Here is a 22,796-nt window from a genome sequence, read left to right as displayed (position 1 = left end):
ACTTTGTAGGCCAGGCTGGCCACAAAAAGAGATCCACCTACCTATGCTTCTCAAGTGCTGAGATTAAAGGTGTGTGCCACCACTGCCTGTTGAAGGCAGAATTTTTTATTGGGTGATTTTTTTTTTTAAAGTGATCAGTGACATTCCATGTTATACAGGAAGTGTATTTCCCAAGGTAGAGCATTTACTTGTCTTTTGGAGGTTTACTCTCATAGAAACAGAATTTTACACCAACAGCATGCCTGGTTGCCATTAAAAACAAAATAAAAAACAAATGGGTCTGATTATTATTTTTTTTTTTAGAAAAGCAAAATTGTAGTGATTCTGAATTGAGCTAGAAGAAATGTAATGTTAGTTCACGCTGTAACAGACTATGCAGTCTAAAATTAATGCCATATTTTTAGCCAAATGCCTCCCTTATAATTTGACATTACATAAGTGGAATATATTAAATGGTTTAACTGATTAGTAATTTTTGTACAGAAAAATGGAAGTACTCTAATCAAAACAAGCTTTTCTCTCAATGAAATGATGACCAGGTTTTAGAAAATAATTGACTATAAACTTACTAAGCTTAAAGTCCAGAATTTCAATTTATTGTTCCTTTCAACAACTAATCAACTTGATGTTCTTAAGCACCCTCAGAAATAACTTTCTGAACCAGGTAGTGATGGCACAGGCCTTTAATTCCGGCACTTGACACAGGCGGATCTCTGTGAGTTCAAGGCCAGCCTGGTCTACAGAGTGCCTTCCAGGACAGCCAGTGCTACACAGAGAAACCCCGTCTCAAAAAAAGGAGGGGGGGGGTGGAGGAAGGACGAAAGAAAGAAAGGAAAGAAGGGAGGAAGAAAGGAGAGAGAAAGAACTTTCTGAAATACTAAGAGAAATAATAAGACTGTATTTAGATTGTAGCTTGGTTCTACCCAGTGCTAATCCCTGGAGATAGCAGATAAAGTACTCTATAACTCAGATAGTGCATCTCTAGCCCTTGGTCTCAGGCTTTGTGGGTTACAGCTATTGATGATACCTGCATTGTTAATGGGACTTGAGAAGTTTAAAAATCTTTACAAGAGCAACTTTTTAAGGGACCTGCAAAATGACTTAGCAAGTAAAGGTGCTTGCCACCAAGCCTGACAACCTAAATTTGCTTCCTGGGACCCAACTTCTAGGCTAAGTAAAACTAGTTTTTGTTGGGATCTATTGTTTTGTTGGATTTTTGTTATATGTTTTTAAAGCTGCTTTTTAAAAAAGCTTTCTGCCTATTTCTCTCAGAATATTTTCCTTTTTCACAATACAGTGTTTTAGGAAATTGTCCTATGCATGCTATTATAGAAGATGCATACAGTTTATTAATTGAAAAGGAAAGTTGCAGAACAAAGTATACCATTTGAATTGTAAAAAGAAAAAATAAGTGTTTAGGCAATTGTATGTGCCTGGAAACATTATAGCACTCTTGAGATCACTGGTTATGGTCTAAAAAGAGTGAAGGTTGGATGTAACAGTCTTTTTAAACTGTCCCCTTCTAGATTCTTCTGTGCATTTGAGATTGTTGCAAGTATCTCTTGGATTTTAATATCTGGTTCTTATGTCCGTATTAGGTCATGAGACATGTGTGGAACTACTTTTAGAACAGGATGTTTTCCAGAAAATAGAAGGGAATGCTTTTAGTCCATTGCATTGTGCTGTGTAAGTAAAGTCATAGTGAATCAAATTCCTTTCAGTGTTTTAAGAAACACTGTTACCATAGACTTATCATCTTGTACCTTTTTCAGGATCAATGACAATGAAGGTGCTGCTGAGATGCTTATTGATACCTTAGGAGCCAACATTGTGAATGCCACAGATTCAAAGGGAAGGTAGGATCCAGTTAATAGCACACAGTATTTCTTTGCATAAGAGAAAGCACTGTAATTTGACCATCTGTTTGAAAGTTTATAGAGAACTCATATTTAATTGAAAACAAGACTTTGCAGATGTTGTAAATTATTATAAAGTCTTAAGTTCTTTGCATTATTAGGACATTTAATTTTTTTATCAATTTATTTTAAAATATAAATGTTACTCTCCTGATTTAAAAAGTATGATTTTAAACCCAAATAAAATTGTTCATATTTCTCTAAATTAGATTAAAGGCTGAAAGAAGAGTCTAGCAATTGTAATATGTAGTAATTTTGGAGTAAATTATTTATCCTTTTAAGTTTTCTTTAACAATATAATGTTAATAGTATTATATAGCTCATCCTTTTTTTTAGGCAAGTTGTAGTTTAAAATAGATTGTGTCAAGTATACTTATCTAAAGTAGAAATTTGTAAGTTCCATTGAACTTATTTGTGTTGAGGATCCCACAATTGGTATCTTAGCAATGCTTTTATAACCTACTAGATAAACCCTTGAAAATTTTTTGTCCTGAATTAAGGAGTAATTTTTCGGTGTATGTGCTATTCAGCTTTTGTTGTGTATTTCTCTGTGTCCCAGAACTCCTCTCCATGCCGCTGCCTTCACAGACCATGTAGAGTGTTTACAGCTGCTGCTCAGCCATAATGCTCAAGTCAATTCCGTGGACTCTACTGGAAAAACACCCCTCATGATGGCTGCAGAAAACGGACAAACCAATACAGTTGGTAAAGAAACTGTTTAGAGAAGGCCGAGGCAGTAGGACTGCCTCTGAGTGTGAGGTCAGCCTTGGCTGCATAGTATCTCCATAAGAAAAGAGAAGTTGTTTAGAACCTGGCTTAGTGTGCACCTATAAACTCAGCTACCAAAGAGCCTGTCAGAAGATCACAAGCGTAAGGCCACTCTGGGCTAGGTAGTAAATCACAACCCATGTTGCTTTTTTTTTTTTTTTAAGGTTAGTATGAATTCTGTTGTATGTGTAACTTAGATCCCAACCCTTCTGACTTCCATGAATTATCCCACCAAATTCCACATTTTCATTTTGGTTTATTGCCCTTACTGACTGAAAAGTTTTTTTTTTTAATCAAGGTGGTTTAACCTCATACAACACAGGCTGTGGAATCAGACTGCATGAGTGTGAGTCCTAGATCTTAAGTGACCTCTCCTACCTCACTTTTTTCACTTATGAAATGAGCAAAATGACAGCATCTACTTTAAAAGATTGATGTGAGGGTTAAAAATAGCCTGTAAGTCCAGGGCATATAAAACTTTGAACATTAACACTCCAAAATGTTGGTTATTGTTGCTAGGACATGATTGCATAAGAATATAAAAGTTCCGTATAATTGCATAGTAATATAATGTGTATGTATGTATTATAGTGTTTTACTTGCAAGAGGGCTTTTTTTTCTGTATGTCTTAATCTCTCTACAGTAAGTTATTGATAGTCTAAGAATCATGTCATAACAATTGATGCATTTTTTTCCTCCCAGAGATGCTGGTGAGCAGTGCTAGTGCAGACCTGACTTTACAAGATAAAAGTAAAAACACCGCCCTTCACTTGGCTTGCAGCAAGGTTTGTACATAGTTTAAGGATATATTTTCTTGGTTACTATTGAGTAGCATTTAAGTTTTTCCAGCTCACTAGAATGAACAGAAGTCAGAAACAAGCCTAAGAATTACTAACCCTGAGTTTCTGGAGTGGGGTGGGAGGTGTTGGCTTACTAGGTTTTGAAATACGAGCTTAATACTTAGCTATTATTGACCTGGTTTTTATTCACATTTCTGATACCTTTGAATAAACACTTCAGACATTATCTTAGAAAAATTGTGATATGCGTGTAATATTGTACATATGTTAGAGATAGTTGAGTTGATGTGTTTATTCTTAATAGTTCACTGTTTTTAAGATCTATTTGCCACAATTTTAGGGTCATGAAACTAGTGCCTTGTTAATACTGGAAAAGATAACAGATAGAAACCTCATCAATGCAACCAATGCAGCCTTGCAAACGTAAGTACTTTGAGTATCTGGGTAAACTTAGTGATCTCTATAATTCTAAAAAAGGATAAATGCACTTTTAAAATGTGACCAATAGTATAGATCAGTTACAAACTGTAAATCATATAACTAAAAGCTCTATTACTTAAAATTTTTGATATTTGAACTGAAACTTTTACAACATTGATGGATTTTTTTTCTTAGTTTACTTTATAATTTTCTAAAGGAAGGTAGTTCTAGTCTGTGTATTATCATAATCATCTGAAAGATACCATTTCATACTAGCAGTAAATGAGGTGAGAAGTGCTCTCTCTCTGTCTCTCTCTCTGTCTCTCTCTCTGTCTCTCTCTCTCTCTGTCTCTCTCTCTCTCTCTCTCTCTGTGTGTGTGTGTGTGTGTGTGTGTGTGTGTGTGTGTGTGTGTGTGTGTGTGTAAATTTAAAGAGGTTTCAGAAAGAATCAGTCTCTTGGAATAAGCAGTTAAGTCTTGAATTTGACTCGCAGAAAAAATAGGCCCATGTCTCCCATCTTTGTCTTCCAATTTCCATTGATTTTAAAAAACAAAAAAATGCTTTTAATAGTTCACATTGTAGGTTCAGTCAAATCTCTCAAAGGCCCAAATCTTTTTTTTATATTTATTTATTTATTATGTATACAATATTCTATCTGTGTATATGCCTGCAGGCCAGAAAAGGGCATCAGACCTCATTACAGATGGTTGTGAGCCACCATGTGGTTGCTGGGAATTGAACTCAGGACCTTTGTAAGAGCAAGCAATGCTCTTAACCGCTGAGCCATATCTCCAACCCCTCAAAGGCCCAAATCTTAGTCATGGGGGCCAATAAACATCTTTTAAAGATTATTAAAATTTGTAGTATTGCTGTTTATAGCTTTTATTATATATTTGTTCACTTCATTGCTTATAAGTTAGGGCTGTAGTTCACCTAGTCCCAGTGGACAGCTACTTAAACCTAAGATTAGTGAACATTGTAAAGAGGGGACTGAAGGTAAGAACCAAAGGGTCATGGAATATCTTATGAGACTGTGTCTTCTGGTAAGGTCAGAAGCTACACTCAAAGTCTTGCCAACATAACTGCCTAAACATGACCTGAATAAGGGCAACAACAATAACCTTGCTAGAGTGGATCAGGGAAACCCAGGAGGTGTCAACCCCTTTTAAAGAACTATTGGTTCCTAAGGAATGCTGAGGGCAGAGAAATGGTCTTCTCCAAGGAAGAACACACCAATTCAATACCAGTAGTCAGACCTGAAAACATACATACAGTATGTGCAAGTAGCATTATATAGACTGAACAAGTTATATTTAGTAATATACCTGTATATGCGCATATATCTATAGATATATAGATATATAAATATATGGGAGAAAAATAAATGAAACAAAGAGCAAATGAATTTGAAAAAGCACAAAAGTGGGAGTATATGGGAGGATTTAGAGGAAGGGAAGGGGAAATGATGTAATTATAATAAAACTTCAAAAGTATAAGAAATTTTTAAAAAAATAATGTAATTTATTTGGTTAACTCTTTTTAAGTATGGAGTCTTGGAAGGTTCAAAGTCTTGGAAGGTTGATGAGGCCAGGAAACTACTACTAATGTTTGAGGTGCTACTGTCCTTCCTGTCTTCATTGTTTGAGAACTGGGTGTCTTGGATTCTCATCTCTAGTTCTTCACAACTTGATCAAATGCTCTTTGCAACCAGCTGTTTGTCTATGCATGCACTGCACATATATGTACAATTTTCTCCCCCAGGCCTTTGCATGTTGCTGCCCGAAACGGGCTAACAATGGTTGTTCAAGAACTTCTGGGGAAAGGAGCAAGTGTACTTGCCGTCGATGAAAATGGTAAGTTCTGTGTGCCTTCCCTTGACCAATTTCTTGGTAGAAGTTTTTCTCTTGATGGTGTATTTTTGAAATAAAATGAAGTTCAGTACTTTTTTATTGTGCAAAGAAAAGTGTTGAAATAAATATTGAGTTCCTTGTTGTAGATAAATAAGAATAAAAAACAAGAAAGTCATCTGTAGGTGAGCTTCTGAATTAATGTATCTTCTGTTAAGCCAGATTTGATGTTCACTATTTGGTCACCACTATTACTCAGTTGGTAGCCAAAGATTTTGTTATTTCAAAAAATATTTACCAAGGCCCTACTAAAATATCATATTCTTAGGCAAAGCCAATAGTTCTACTCTTAAATTAGATTCTGTTACTTTTTCCTACTAGAGACTATGCTCAGTTGGAAGTTCCACCTTGGTCCCACTCCTCCCTATTCCAGACTCCTGGCCCCTGTCCAGTTCCTTCCCTGAAGGTCTCCCTGTCCCTAGATTTCTCTTCCTCCTCCTCCCTCCCTCTCCCTCCCCCCCCCCCCCCCCCCCACCTCACCTCTTGGGACATGGAAAGGTCAGCCAAGAATGATTGGCTCATTAAACCTGGTCTTTTTTAATTCATCTTGATCTGGCTTATTGCTCTGGTAGAGAAATCTATTATCAGGGTACCAAAAATGCCTGTCAGCTATCACTTTAGCAATTGTTCTTTGTCAGTATATCACTTTTTTATGTGTTGTTGCAGTCAAATTCAGAGCCTTGTGCATATTCTGCAAGTACTCTACCACCAATTGCACCCCAGTCTCCCCCAGCAACATTAAGGTTCTTCCACTGTAGCAATCACTAGTCTCAAAACTGCTGCCAGCTCCACTATATTTCTGTCTTCCACTGCAGCAAGGATGACTTTCTATAGGCAGGCCTTTGTCCCCATTACATTGTAGAACTCTTCTCATCAAGGTTCTTGGTTCTCCACAGTATTAAGTCAGCTTTTGTTTCACTTGGCTGGCCAGCTTTTGGTATATGATTACTCCTTTTCTCTTGGTAAACTTTCTTTACTTGGCTTATAGGGATTCTACACTGATGTAGAGTTCTGAAATCTAATAATCCTGTTTCTTATTTTCTCTGTCTACATTTACTCTCTAGGTGACTACTCTAACCCATGATTCTGAACATTATTTGCAGAGATTTCCTACATTTATGTTGCCAGCCCATACCTTCCCCAGTGTCTGTCTGCATTCATATATCTAACCGCTGAATTCATAATACCATACAGATGTCTAGAACTGTCAACCCTTTTCCTTACTCACTCTAAACTTACCCTTCCAAGCCTGATTCAGTTGAAGACAGATCTTCTCTTTATATCTCGAGGCAAGAATTTGAATTGTCCTTGGTTCCTTTCTCACGCCCACTGTACACTCCAACAGCAAACGCAACTGATTACATTTAAAGTAAATCCCATATTTATCCGTCTCTCTGCTATCCCACACACAGATACCCTTAAAACACACGATAACATATTTTTACTGCCAATTTATTCATAATTCTCACAGTGACCTACAAAGTAGTCCACTCTTATGACCTTTCTGCCTCACTTTGTCCCTCCTACGAAACTACCCCAAAGTGTGTGTGTGTGTGTGTGTGTGTGTGTTACAGTTTTTGCTTTAGCTGTCTTCTGACAGGAACGCTCTAATCTGCAAGTATTCTTTAACCAAATCCTTAACCTATTTCAAATCAGATTTCATCTCCGTGAAGCTTTACCTCACTAATTAATTGTATTATGGCATTCTTAGTCCCAGTTAGCCTGTTCATCTCTTATTCTCAATAAAGCTTAGTATAGTCTAACTTACTGAATATGATGTACTTTTCAATGCCGATGTGTGTATCTCCTCCATTAGAATGAAAACACACTCCATAAAAGCAGAGAATCTTTGTCATCTGTGTTCATTGATGTTTCTAAGTGTCAAAAGAATTTGGGAGTTCGGTGGATATTTGTTGCATGTTTAATTATGTCAGAACTGTTAAATCTGAGACTTCTGTGTGAAATAAGTATGACATAGTCTACTCCCTATAAAGGAGCATTAAAGACTCTTGACCATTCCTTTTAAGATCAGATAAAAGGCATTCCAAATAGCAGCAAGTTGGGAGGGAAGTTTCTTTAATTGATAATTTTTTTTTTCATATATTTTGATCATGTTTTCTCTTTCCAATTCTCCCAGATCTTCCCTACCTTCCTACTCACCCATTTTATGTTCTCTCTGTCTCTCTCTCCCCATCTCCTTAAAAATAAACAGAAAACACACAAACACACACAAACAAAGAAAAACATGAAAAATGGAAATCAATAAGCAAAATACCAAGAGGAAAAAAAAATCCAAAGCAAATGAGTCAAAATGTCTACAAGAGGGGGCTGGAGAGATGGCTCAGAGGTTAAGAGCATTGTCTGCTCTTCCAAAGGTCCTGAGTTCAATTCCCAGCAACCATATGGTGGCTCACAACCATCTATAATGGGGTCTGGTGCCATCTTCTGGTCTGCAGGCATACACACAGACAGAATATTGTATACATAATAAATAAATAAATATTTAAAAAATGTCTACAAGAATACATACAAAAATATTTAAAAATACAAAAGTAATGATTATTGGCCAACTACTAATGGGCATGGGGCCTGCCCTGAAGTGTGGCTAATATACTCAGTGAAGCTAGTAAAGAAAACTAATTTTTTCTTTGCCAGTGGTTTTAAATTGCAGATTGCTCCTTAGTTAGAGGTGGGAGCTCTATCTGCTTTCCTTTCTCAGTGCTTGAACCCTATCTGGCTTGAAATGTGTGGGCTTTGTTTATGCTCCCACAGCCTCTTAATTCATATATGCATCAGTCCTGTTGTGTCTGGAAGATGTGTTCCATGGAGTCATCCATCTTCTATGGCTCCTTGAGGGGTGGGGAGGGTGGAGTCCACAACAGGGTTTTTCAGTGTGACACTCTTGCTGTCCTGAACTCCCTCTGTAGACCAAGCTGGCCTCCTCTGACTCTTAGAACCTTTCCCACCTCCTCTTTCACAGAGATCTTTGATCCTTTGAGGGGAGAGGACATCCCATTTAGTAATAAGTACTCTAAAGTCCCTCATCTGCACATTTTCCAATTGCAAGTTTCTGTGTTAGTTTGGGAGAGAACCTTCTAAGCTGAAAGAGTAATAAGCCTCTTGAGAGATAGAACCTGGGGTAAGTGTAAGCATTAAGTCAACTTGTTAGGAGTCTAAGCATTAGAAAGATGGCAGTTAGTCTGAAAGGGGAACAGCAAGACTAGATTGGGGAAATAAGAGAGGCATAGGTAGCCAGTAGCATTGAGATGAGTACTTAGAATGAAAAAATGTTTTCTAGGGTGTATGATCTTTGGAATTTGGTAAAGGAGTGAGGTTTTGTAGGTGAAGTTATACCCAGTATGCTTGGGAAGCTTGTGTGGATGACACTTTAAATGGCATTGGGCCAAGAATTACCCTATATTACGCTTATTTGGGGACATAGGGAAACCTGAGTGAAAGTGAGCAATTAAATGTATGGATCTGAAGCACAAAAGCAAACTATATTTCTAGGAATACAACTACTTGTATAAATTAAAATGAGGGCCACACTATGCACATTATAACTGCCAGTATGTATTACTTTGTTTGCAGGAATTCATATTGTCTTTTTAAAAATAAAAAAGAAGTGGGGCAGTGGTGATGCACCCCTTTAATCCCAACACTCATGAAGCGGATGCAGTCAGATCTCTGAGTTTGAGGCCAAGCCTGGTCCACAGAGCAAGTTCTAGGACAGATAGGACTACATAGAGAAACCCTGTCTCAAACAGACAAAGAAACAAAAAGGGAAAGGAAAGGATCATAACCCTGTTGATGAAGGTTCCCCACTAGTGACCTAGTTAACTTCTAATGCCCTTTGACATGTTTCATAATAATGTGGCTTCAGTTCACAGGTTAAAGAATTGTCAATCTCATCTTACGATTGTGTGTAGTGTTAGTTGTAAATCAGTCTAGTAACAACAGGTTGGTGATTAATTACGTTCTGAAGACTAAATAAAGACAAGATAAAGTCGCCAGTACATTCTGTACCTTTGTTCACTCCCAAGAATGGGATTAGTGATATTGAGATGTATTTCTGAATAAGAAGAAACATGTTACATATTCAGGGAATGTCATCAAAGAGTTTCTCATGTAGAAAAGAGAGAGACTTCTGTTTTAAGAAGCCTACAGATACTGACGAGAAAGATATTCCCTCTCATTCGGGGCATCATGTCCTATCTAAGGATTTGGCTATGCTTGCCAGCATTGGGGTAACAGTAACTAGCACCTTCACATTTTCAGAAGAGCCTTAAAAGATAGGTGAGACTAATGTACTTGCTTGGGCATTTGAGGAACTAGTTTAATTAAAATACATTCATCCTTCAGTCACTCTTTCCATTTCTTTCTGGAAATCAGCTAGTTTTCCCTTTGACCTTTAGCAAAATGACAGTTTTACAAGGGAAAAATTGTATTTTAATCATGAAGGCTAATAATACCTTCATCATCATCATCACCATTATAACAATAATAATAGTGGAAATATATTGAAACAGCCAGATGTGCAGTAGTTAAATGTATATATTGCAGTATTATCATATTAATGAATACTATACAACAGTGAAAATTAGCTGACTATAGTTGTCTGTTACAATATTAGGTCTCATACATAATTAAGCAAAAGAAGTCTGATTTTAAAATGTGTATACTATGTGCTTCCATTTAAATTAGGTTCACAAAAACTAAGTAACAAGGAAATGGTTACCACAGAAGGAAAAGGTCAGGATAATGGTTATCAATGTGGAGGAAGAAAAGACATGTAGTATTAGTGGTGTACTGGTAATGTTCTCTTTCTGTGTTCTTTCTTGTTCTGACTGGTGACTATCAATATTTGGTGTGTGATAAATCTGTTTTAAAAACAAGTCTTTTGTAATCCATATGTATGTGGGTTCTGAAATGTAAGCATAATAATATGAAAAATAGTGCAACAATAAATGAAGCTATAGGCTAAAATTATAAAACATCTGTGGCATTAGCACTTTTTGCCTCCACATGGCTTAAAACAAAATCAAAGCTTCATATGGAATAATTGAAATGTCATCACACATTTTCTCACCATTTTCTCCCCCTTCATCCACAAGGCTCGTTCTTTACCAAGGAAGGGACCACATGCTTCTCTGTTGTTTGCCCATTGATGCTTGTTATTGGGATACTTTATATCTGAAGAAGCTTTTCTGCTAAGATAAAAGGAAATATTTGTCTTAGATTTCGGGCTTTTAACATTTGCCTTTTTAGTTTATCATTTTTCTTGTGTGGATATGTCTGCCCAGTAGACCTCAGGAATCCATAAGTGTACACCACAGTACATGGTGTAGCTCAATGAATGGAGGTCCATGAGAACCTGAAGTAAAGGTTAACAAATGTTTATTGGGGAACACTCACAATAGAAAGCCACTGCCAACAGAACTCTGACCACCAACCATGTGAAAGGGATAAAAAGGGGGCCAGGCATGCTTCCTGTCTGTGCTTACAGTACCTCAGACCACACCCTAATGGGCTGGTATCTAAAAGGCTATTGGCATTGGCTGAATTAATTCCTACAACACCCTGGTTTACTTACATGGATTCTGGAATTGAACTTAGATTCTCATACTTACACAAGGTACTTTACCTACCATAGTCTTCATCCGAGGCTGAATGACAAACACATTAGGAAAAGATGACTCTTAATAATTCATTTAGTATGTAGTAAACGAATATCTCTTTAATGCTTAGTTCGTATACACATTTAGACTCAGCATATAAAAGTTGACTTACACAGATATGAATGACAGTAAGCCTTGGCTCACTGTTTTAAACCAAGATGATTGACTAGTCTGCGGATTTGTTGAGGTTTTTTTCCTTCTCCTTTTTCTAAGAATACCCAGTATTTTCTGAGTTGGGTTGGGTGTGTGAGTTGTGAGATGTTGGGGAAAGTGTGCATCATGAGGCCCTAGTTTCTTCTTTTATTATTCAGTTTGAACACTCTCCTTCTACTCTGCGTTTTTATGATCGTGTCTCTTTCTGATTGCTAGAAAGTTGTGACTCTATCTGCTGAAAGAATTTGTTGTAAGCCATAGAATCTATGTGTAAAAGTTTAAGACCTTTAGACTTACTACCTCATGCTTCATGGATTTTCGGATACTAATTTTTATATTTTAAATTGAATCCTAGGCTATACCCCAGCTTTGGCCTGTGCTCCCAATAAGGATGTGGCTGACTGCCTGGCTCTCATTTTGGCCACCATGATGCCTGTCTCGTCAAGTAGCCCATTGTCATCCCTGACATTAAATGCCATTAACCGTTATACCAACACCTCAAAAACAGTTAGCTTTGAAGCCTTGCCCATCATGAGGAATGAACCTAGCTCCTATTGCAGTTTCAACAACATTGGTGGGGAACAAGAGTACTTGTACACTGACGTGGACGAGCTCAACGATTCTGATTCTGAGACCTACTGAAAGGCTGAGTTAAAGGTTGAAGGAAGTTTTAACACTGAAACTTCAAACTGGGCTTTTTCAGGAAAAAAGCACTTTTCTTACTCATACACAAGTTCATCCTGAAGAAAGATCACGCAGTGAATGGATAGAAGAAATGTGATGACATTAGGAAGAAGAATCTGAAAGGCAAGTTTTGCAAAAGGAGCTTAGAATCTTAATAATGACTTGACCAATGGAAAACACATTGATGTCGATTACTTTGTGGGATTATTTAATTGGCTTTTCAGTGCCAGAAATTGGGACACTGCTCCCTGACTTGCTTATACAGACAACACTGCTGTAAAGGAAGAGATGAAAACACTAGGTTAAATTTTACCCATAAATTTACAGCTAAATTTAAATGCAATAAAGTTTGGTATAATAGGCATTATGTACACACCAAATTGCCAAAGGACCAAATAACGTACAGATTTTTCTTAGAACGCCGTCTGTGGAATAGAAGTAAGTGAAGTAAGACATCATCAGAAGCAAACCAATACTTCTGAAAATGAAGCTAACATTTGGTCTGGTGTTGATTTTTGTAAAGAGAACATCTAAAAAGCCTTCAATGCTATATTAATCCATGAGAGAAAGCAGATGTCTTTGGTTTTTTAACGTAAAAATTTTAAGATTCCAGTTTTTATAGAATTCAAAAGCAGCTGACTAGGTACTGTGTAAGTGGATATAGACTAGGTCAGGGCTACTGCCCACTTTTGAGTGTTTGGTTTTAAATTGAATTATTTTTATTTAAGGAATTCCATAGGGGAAATTTTTTGATGAAATTAAAAATCAGATTATTTCACCTGTTGTAGCCCAGTTGTCCTGGGGAGTGGGACTGGTTAAGCCTCTGCAGGGTGGCACACCTCCACCTTGGGTTGGAGGACTTTCATTCACTCACTAATCTTTGAGCTTTGCAAAGCAAGAATCAAAATAAAAAATTTTAAATCCTTGTTATGAGAGATCATCTAAAGCTGGTTTTAAGTTGTATAAAAACTGGAATTTTAAAGTTTTTATGTGACATCTGCTTTCTCATGGTTTAATATAGCAGGAAGGCTTTCAGATGTTTTCTTTTTTTTTTTTAAGACAGGGTTTCTCTGTGTCGCTCTGGCTGTCCTGAAATTCACTGTGTAGATCAGGTTGGCATTGAACTTAAGAGATCCACCTGCCTCTGTCTCCTGGGTGCTAGGACTAAAGGTGTGCCACCATGCCTAGCTTTGGGTATTTGTTTTCTTTATAAATTTCAACAAACCATTTGGCTTCATTTTCAGAAGTACTGAAGTTTGCTATAGATGATGATTTCTATCATAAACAGAATCAGGTCACCTGGAAGGCATTTATATATTGGGCAGAATTTAAAATACTTCAGGCTTTGGGTTCGACTCAGATCTAGAGTAGCATGTTTGCAGCTTGTTGCTGTCGGAGAAAGATTGCCTGCCAAATTGAAGACTGCCTTTCAGGTAATAGAGAAGGGGCTGAGCTGACATTAGGCTTTTAAATAACACTTCTCTGTGGTTTTGTTTTACTATAGCTGTCACTTTCCCAGTAAAAATAATTTCACATGGGAGGGGGTTCTTAATAGAGCCGGAGAAAGTTCCATACATTGCAACAAAATGATACCCAATTCATCTTATCCTTTTTGTATTGTGAAACTGGAACTTTATGACATTGTAAATTATCAGCTGGTTTTTCTGAATATAAAGTGTGAAAACACAGAACAGTATTTTGATCTTTGATAATTTTGTGGGTTTTTTGAAAAATTAATGAGCATGTACATAGAAATAGTGACTGCTTGAATACTGTATTTACTTGCACTCTTTCAGTACATCAAGATTCCTGTATATTTTAGAGTATAATAAAACACAGATGTGAGTTGTATTTAATGAATAATGTATTTGTATCTGTGCATATTACTTAAAAATCTATAAAGTTTCTAGGGCATTGACTACTAGATTTTAAACATTTTTTTCTAAAATATTTACAAAATTATAATCTCCATCTTTTCTTTATATATAAAGAAGTTGTAATGAACCCTTTCTAACTAATAATGGTAGGAGGGTAAATATACATTTTAAAGACTCTAGAGTACATTTTCTATTGTACCTTAAAAAAAAAAACTCAAAAGGATTTTAAAAGTATACCATATGTGTGCTTTCTCTTTCCTTTTAGGAATTCTCTTCTGAATTCCCTGAGGGAATTTTCTAGAATCTCAGAATTGAAAGAGACCTGAGGTTCATCCAGTCTAACCTCTTAACAAATGCAGGCGTCCCTTCTCCAAGGTTGTCTTTCCACCTTGAACACTTGCAGTGACTCTACCTCACAAGCAGTGCGTTCATTGTTGAGCAGCTCTGTTAGGAGGGCTCCTTAACGGAGTTGAAGCCTCCCTCCCGGTAACTCCTGTCCTGGGCCCAGCTCTGTCCTCAGGAGAGTGTTGGAAGACTGACTCTTCCACCCTCTGCCACGTCTTCTCTTTCACAGGCTGTTGACTCCTTTGCTGACATGACTTCCAGAAGGACTTGTTAAACACACTGTCTCCACATCTAATGACATCCAAGGTGTAGCTATAAAGTAACAAACTCATCTTTTAATTTATCATCATATGTATGTAGAGACCATAGATTCTGCCTCACTTTATCTAAATGATGCCGTAACTGGAAACATTTTGGAGGTGGTTTGTGCTGTCTTGTCTCTGGCCAACTAGAAAAGCTGTTCCTTTGCTTTGCGGAAGTTTGTCTCTGGCTCACTTCCTTTGGTATGCACCGAAGAGGGAAATTCTGAAGTACTGTCCCAGAAAGTGTTGACCAACCCCAGTATTTGGAATAAATACACGAGCAAAGCACAACATCATACGTTACTTTATAGTTAACATACACCTAGTGTGCAAAAACACTGGACCTGGTTCTGTGGTGTTTTTATCCTCACCCAGAAGGGAAAAGCCTGTCAGCCTTTAACTTCTGTGTGAAAAGTAATATCTGAAATACATGTGTTACAGTAATACCAGCTTTTGCTCAAAAACAACTTTGGGGAAATAGTGATCATAGGTGACCTCGAACCAGTGCCATTTAGTTCAGGGGATCTCTAAATGTAGCTATAAATTTGGGGTTAATTTGGCTTCATATATTGGATCTTTTAAATGAAATAAAAAAATTTTAATGCAAAAAAATCAAGTGTCTTTCTTTTTTACATGTAAAGAATGTTTCTATTTAAAATGTACAGTGATAAGTTATGGCAGGATTTCAGACAAGTGTTTTTTTAGGTTGTTTCTGGGTCTTAAATAGTCCAGGATGGATTCCTGGTCATTCTTCTTCCACCTCCAAGTGCTGAGATTACAGGTATGTGCCTCCATGCCCATTTCTGACTTTTTTTTTTTTTTTGGATTTTTCTAGACAGGGTTTCTCCGTAGCTTTTGGTTCCTGTCCTGGAACTAGCTCTTGTAGACCAGGCTGGCCTCAAACTCACAGAGATCCGCCTGCCTCTGTCTCCCGAGTGCTGGGATTAAAGGCGTGTGCCACCACCGCCCGGCTCATTTCTGACTTTTGTCCTTAAAAATTTAGTGACTTTTTAACAAAATTAGACTTTCGAATTTATCTAAATGAATCTTTCAAATGTACTAAGTTTTCCTTACCTGCTATGTACCTGGGGGTAGCAATGGGCAAAATGGTGGTGGTATCCTTCAACAGCTAGTTTGATCTTGAGACAGTGTAAATAGATGATGACAAAATACGATTGAGATAAACTGCTGAAGAAAGCAAAAACAGGACACCTTGAAGAAGACAGAACGAGCTTTGTGGAGGAGGTGGCAGAGAGACTGGACATCAAGAACAAGTCTGATTTAAGCAGGTGAAGAAAGGCTAAGTGATTTCCTTAGTTCCAAAGCAGAGCCAGTGGGCCTCAAAGTGCTTGGAAGATGGCTATGTGGGGATGCAGTGCTCTTCAACACTTAGCATTCCTGAGTGTGAGACTATAAGAAACTATATAAAGCTTACATAACAAGCACAAAATATAGATATTAATAGCTGGTTGGAGCAACAGATAAAGGGAGCTTTCCTCTTTCTTGAAATCATCTCTGTAGGTAACAGTAATAGAAAGGCCAGTACAGCATCTGTCATGTGCAGGCAAAGTCATAAATACATTATCCCTTAATCCCCATGACTGAGATAGGTACTATTAATAGCATTTAACAGGGTGTTAGTTTTAAAATTTTGAATTTAAATGCAGGCAGTCCTCCATTGCTATGATCCTTTAATGTCTCTTAACATGTTTGCTGATTTTCTGCTTTTTATCTTGACTTCAAAATTGTTAAGTTCCCTTTAGTTTTATTCTCATAGGTCACTATTTTTAGAACAAACAGAAATTTGGTCACAACCGTTACTGAACACCTGCTACTTGCAAAGGAACTGAGGCTCTGGATGTAGAGAGGTAAGGGAGGATATAGTGTCATTCATCCTGTGATGGAGTGGCTCTGGAAAGCCCACCAGCTGCTCACCTCGGTTACTGTTGCCCTCTTGAGCACCCTATATCTCACTTGCTTAAAATAAGCCTCATGCCTTTGCAGGTTGGCTGATAAAGGTTTCTTAGAGTGACTGCTTCAAGCTGGGGCCAATGCAGGGCTTTGCCACCTTTTAGGAGCTGACCTTCGTTCTTTTTATCTGTATTCACTCTTGAGCCTGGGTTGAAATATAAAAAGTTACATGTAGGGCTTTCATGCTCCTGGAAGGAATTCTGACCACACCATCATGATTTGTGCACTCTGTATATCACATCTCCTGCCATCCCATTGAGCTTAACGAGTGGCGTGGCAGGATAGGAGAGGCTGGTGGGTGCAGCTCCTACAGTCACAGTCCTGAGATGCTTGTGCCAGCTGGTGGTTGCCCTTGTAAGTCTTATTTAATGCCGGTTTCTTCTTTGGTTTTATGCTCTTTGTCCTGTTTGTTTCCTTGGATACGGGGTGTTACTATGTATCCTAAATTGACATCAACCTTGTTCTCTCCCCGTCTCCCCCGGAGTGCTTCAGTTACAAGTATATACTGCACCATGCTCCTTTCTTAACTCCCTGCTAGTGTGGGTGGGATATGGGGCTGGACTCTTCTCCAAAGGTAGGGAACCAACTTCTGCCTGCCTCAACCTTGAGAAGAGCCTAGTCTTCTCTGTAGTTCTTACCGTGATCATTCTTTCCAAAGCGGAGGCTAGACTGAAGAAAGATCATAAAGTTTTCCTAGTGGTTTTTTTGTTTGTTTGTTTGAGCTGTACTGTGGCTTTAAATCATTCTCAGATACACTAGACAAACGCTCTACCCCAGAGCTTTCTTTGATTTTCTTTTGAGCTAGTTTGTTGAGTGTGAGCCCTCTTCGAATGCCCCTGCCTATACAGCATTAACTTGCTTTGCCTCCAGATAGCCGGAAAGATGGCACGAGACTTGAGTTAGAGAAGCACTGTTTCCTAAAGCATGAGCCTTATACAAATAAAGAATGGGTAAGAACATCAGGTAAGTTGGTTCTTTTCTGATCCTCAAAACATCAGCAGGCACTGTGACTACTAGGCTCTGCTCTAACAGAGACAAATGCACACTTCACATGGATGGGAAAACTTGCCATTTAACTTCTGCCTTGGTAATCTGACGTGAGTCCACATTCTGGTCACATATATTAAGGCATAACATATGTGAAAGAAAAGTTCTTTGTAGTTCTTAAGGATGAAGCCTCAAAGCAGGAAATGCCAAAAACCCAAGAGAATGAAGGAAGAAAATCTAAGGCAAAGTTGTGTCTGGAGGAGAGTGGCCTTCTTTAGCTGAGCAGCTGTGAATGTTAATAGTATTGGGTATGGGGGGAGTGCGGAGGTGCACCCCTTTGACCCCAGCACTAGGAGCATGAGGAAGGGGGAAGGCCTGCAGTTGCCTGCAACTCTGATGTAGGAACAGGACATGAGAACAGCAGTCAAAGTTTGGGCATTGGGGCCTGGGTTCAGGACTCTCATCTCCATGCTTCCCCAGTGTTGGACTTCCTGTGGAGTTATGTGCCCAGAGCTGGTTGGAGGCTGAGTGTTCAGGGAAGGAGCCCGTGCTTCACTAGAAACATCTAAGCCCTGGAATGAAAGATGGCCAGGGCCATAGGAGTGCCCAGGTGAGGCACTTGAGGGGCTTGAATGGCAGATGCCTCACCAGTTGAACTGAAAAAGGACTTAGGACAGACTTTCTCACTGCTGGCTTAGCGCTGTCCTGTTGCTTGTGTTCTGACTCCAACAAAGACAATTGATAAGAAAAGGAGGGACCATCTCCATCAGGGAGGTGGAGACCAGAGACTAGCACTTTCCTGTAGTGGACTGTATGATGCAGGTACTCAGTTCCAAATATTTACTGTGAGGCATGGAAACTCCAAATGTGCACACTGATGCCAAGCTTAACAAAGATCTGGGCTAACTATTGTGTTTGTGTGCATCTATTCAGAAATCTATAGTCAGTATAGAGAATTGTCTATATGTCCAGTACAGTTATGAAACTTCAATTAATAGAAAAGCGTTTGCCATATGACAGTGAAGAAGGCAGAATAAGCAGTTCTGAAATTTGCTTCCAAAGAAGTATTGACAAAACTTACCAGCATCGAATTTATCAAAAGTGGACATGAATGGCTGCTGCCAACCTTCAGAGTGTGTGTTTAGGAAAAAGCAGGGACTGTAAAAACAGAAGTGCCCCAGCCTTTGGCCACACCCTCACTCCCCAGCTCTGTGGTAGCTTAGAAACTTGTACTTCACATTCCTGATGCCACCTGGCAGCCACTAGGCATCAAAGCTAATAACTCTTTCAAAGCAATGTTCCCATTTTTGCCCTGTGTTCAAAGTCCTAATCTTTCTCTTTGACATTTAACAATAGGGTATCAGAACCAATGATACAAAAATTAAAGCTGATGCGTCCACTTATACACCTGAGGATATCCCTACCAGTTAACCAGTGATGGGAGACTAGCAGGTGGAAAATCAGCAGTCATAGTTGATCTCCACAGCAGCATCAACTGCTAGACATAGCAGACAACTGCTGTAGATTACAACAGCAAAATACACACTCATCTGAACCACACCAAATAGACTGCATTCTGGAGTATAGAACATCCTTTAGCAGACTTAAAACTGTAGAAAATATATGGAACCTTGGTGTGGGACAATGGTCTGTATTCTTTCAATTATATTTTAAATAAACGCTGATTGGCCAGTAGCCAGGCAGGAAGTAGAGGCGGGTCAATGAGAACAGGAAAATTGTGGGAAGAAGGAAGTCCTATTCACCAGTCCTGATCTGGCCAGAGAGCAAGCAAGATGTAACTGCCTCACCGAAAAAGGTACCAAGCCACGTGGCTAACATAGACAAGAATAATGGGCTAATATAAGTTGTAAGTTAATAAGAAGCCTGAGCTAATGGTCCAATCAGTTTATAGTTAATGTAGACCTCTGTGTGATTTCTTTGGGACTTAATGACTGCCGGAACAGAGCAGGACAGAAAACTCAGTCAACAGAATCTGCTTTTGGACACTGATAGCATTAAGTTAGAAATCAATACAATAGAAAACACTTAAAGATTAAATAATACATATAAACCAAGCAGGTAAAGAAGATACTGTGATTTTTTAAATGGTGAATTAAATGAAACATTAAGAATTGTCTGTGTTGGTACTCAAGCAGTGTTTAAGTGTAAAGTTTCTGGCATTGATTGTCCATACTAGGAGAGAAAAAAAAAACGATCTGAGATCAACCCTGTGAGCATTTCACCTTAAGAGACTGAGAAAAACCAGAGCAAAGTAAATCCAAAGTAATTAAGCAAAAATAAAAGCAGAGGCTCAAGCCTTTAATCCCAGCACTCAGGAGCCACAGGCAGGTGGGTCTCTATGAGTTCAAGCCAGCCTAGTCTATAAGTTCTAGGACAGCCAGGGCTACCCAGAGAAATCCGAAATAATGAAATAATAAAAATTTTATAATTAGGAAATCCAACACCTGGTGCTTTGCAAAGATTGTTAGATGTCTTTATCAAAGCTTTTTTTAAAGGCACAGTGAACCAACTTGACTACCAAGCCAGTGAACATGAATAATAAAGGATTGCCACCAGCAACTTCCTACACACAGATTTCATAGCCTAGATTAAACAGACTAATTCCTTGAAAGAATTTGTGAAAAGCTACAAAAAGAAAAATGTATATGAGGTAAATGAAGTGAATATATAAAACAAACTGGAACAATATTTCATGCTCATCAAAATATGAAGATAATAGGTCCTCCTTATAGAGTCAATACAGTCCAAATGGAGTTTCTAGCCAGTTTGTTTTATAAACAAATTGACATTAAAGTTTGTATATAAGAAAAAGAGAACCCTCACAGAATACTGGAGAACAAAGAGAATTGACAGGAGTTGACTTCATAGCCTTACAAAAAGCTACAGGACAATATAGACACTGACTAGAGAGTATGACGTTGGAAAAAACTTGGAACAGAATAGAGTTCAGGCATTGGGGTCACAACATCCAACCCATCTTTGACAGCTGAGTTAGGATGATAAAATAGAGCTAAAGAAAACCATTTAGACTACTGGAATTCATGAACCTCTACTAAAAGTCAGTTGAGGCTCAGAATGTACACACTTGGAACTTCGTTCAGAAACTGATTGCATATCTAAATGTAAAATTCTTAGAAGATGCTATAGGCAAAATCTCAATGCCTTGGGGTTTGGCAGTGACTTTGGGTACAACACCAAAGGTACAATCTGAGGATAGAAGCTAGACCTCAATAATTTTAAATTATGCTTTGCAAATGTCAACTGTCAGAGAATGAAAGGCAAGCCATAGACTCAGATAAGATACTAACAAAAAACATGGCAGATAAAAGAATGTTATTCAAAATAGACAGATGACTTAAAAATCAATTATAACCTTTTGTGGAAACAGACCATAGGCTTTGCCAAAGATCTTACCCAAACAGATAAACAATATTCTCCCCTTATTTGTGGTTTCACTGCAGGCCAGAAAATTTGAGTGTCAAAAAAGCAATTCTCAAGCCCTGAAGTTGAAGGCATTCTTTGGTGTGGTAATACAGCTTCCGATCCTGCTCTGTCCCACTAGGGACGTAAATCATCCTCGTGCCCTGTATACCTATGATGAACACACTAGTGTCTGCTGATAACTTAGACATCTGCCTATCAGTTCGTTTGCTACAACTGTAACATGAGGGCCTGCTTGTTGGAGTTTCTGTCACGCCCAGTCCCCCAGCCATTTAGTCCAAGAGAAAATCACAGTCTACATTAGATATAAACTGATTGGCCTATTAGCTCAGGCTTCTTATTAACTCTTTTTAACTTATATCAACCATTTATTTATTTATTTGTTTGTTTATTTATTTATTTATTTATTTGGTTTTTCAAGACAGGGTTTCTCTGTGGCTTTTGGAGCCTGTCCTGGAACTAGCTCTTGTAGACATTATTCTTATCTATGTTAGCCACATGGCTCAGTACCTTTTTCAGTGGGGCAGGTCACATCTTGCTTCTTCCATGATCTGGACAGGACGGGAGGAGCTTCCTTCTTCCTGTTCTCTTTGGCCCACCTCTACCTTCCTGTCTGGTTTTCCCGCCTATACTTCCTGCCTGGCTATCAGCCAATCAGCATTTATTTAAAATATAATTGGCAGAATATAGATGATTGTCCGGCACCACACAACCTCAGTGCTGGTGTTCAATGAATCCTTACTGTGCCGAATAATGGCCCCAAGCTCAAGAGCAGTGCTCTGAAAAGCAGGCATACTATGGAGAAGCCATACAGTGCATCCTGCAGCAAAGGATGACTTTATATGGAAATCAACTGTGCTCAGATTTATTTATTTATGTGCTAGAGTAATGTAGTTTGAAAGGTCACACGTAACTTGTTACAGTATGTTTTTATAATTTTGATTATTGGTTGTCAATCTCTTACTAAAATTTACAAGTTAAATATATACAGATAGAAAACCACATGGAAAGCCTGGTACTGTGAGGTTGCAGGCATCCACTGAGGCCTTGGAATGTTTCCCTTATGGATAAAAGAATAGACAGTACAGATGACAAAAGATTGGAAAGATGCTCCACACCATTGCCATAAAAACAAATGGAGCACTACACCAATCAGAGTGATAGAGACTGAAGACACCGACACCACAGAGTGCTGTTGCTGAGCATCTGGCAGAACTCCATCCATTGCTAGTGGGAATTCAGAATGCTTCAGCCACTCTGAAAAAGCGCTTTGGCTGTTACAAGACTAAAACATTTTAGGCATGGTGGTACACCTTTGACTCCACCCCACCCTAGCACAAAGGAAGACAAAGGCAAGTGGATATCTGTGAGCTCAAGACCAGCCCTGGTCTACATAGCAAGTTCCAGGGCTACGAAGAGAGACTCTGTCTTAAAAACCAAAGACATACTCATGTTAGTTACTTCATGATTCAGCAATTGTGCTCTCTAGTATTTACCCAAAGGGACTAAAAATGTATGTCCACACA

General features: G+C 38.4%; 1 protein-coding gene across 3 annotated transcripts in view; it reads left to right on the top strand.

Annotated features, from left to right (window-relative positions):
* Ankrd28 (ankyrin repeat domain 28) overlaps nt 1–15,462 on the top strand; it is a 139,380-nt gene extending 123,918 nt beyond the window's left edge. For 2 of the 3 annotated variants that reach the window (XM_075988794.1, XM_075988793.1), the window contains exons 22-28: nt 1,599–1,686; nt 1,773–1,856; nt 2,476–2,621; nt 3,387–3,469; nt 3,825–3,907; nt 5,666–5,757; nt 11,998–14,182. In XM_075988794.1, the coding sequence (XP_075844909.1) occupies nt 1,599–1,686; nt 1,773–1,856; nt 2,476–2,621; nt 3,387–3,469; nt 3,825–3,907; nt 5,666–5,757; nt 11,998–12,284 (863 nt within the window). In that variant the 3' untranslated portion in view covers nt 12,285–14,182. Of the gene's footprint in view, nt 1–1,598; nt 1,687–1,772; nt 1,857–2,475; nt 2,622–3,386; nt 3,470–3,824; nt 3,908–5,665; nt 5,758–11,997; nt 14,183–14,468 lie in introns of those variants that run through there. The other variant, XR_012912091.1, reaches the window with a different exon arrangement.
* The last annotated feature ends 7,334 nt before the right edge of the window (nt 15,463–22,796 follow it).

This window comes from Microtus pennsylvanicus, chromosome 10, assembly GCF_037038515.1.
Source record: "Microtus pennsylvanicus isolate mMicPen1 chromosome 10, mMicPen1.hap1, whole genome shotgun sequence".
NCBI lineage: Eukaryota > Metazoa > Chordata > Mammalia > Rodentia > Cricetidae > Microtus > Microtus pennsylvanicus.
The sequence above is the reverse complement of the archived record's forward strand: the minus strand, read 5'-3'. Positions and strand labels throughout refer to the sequence as shown.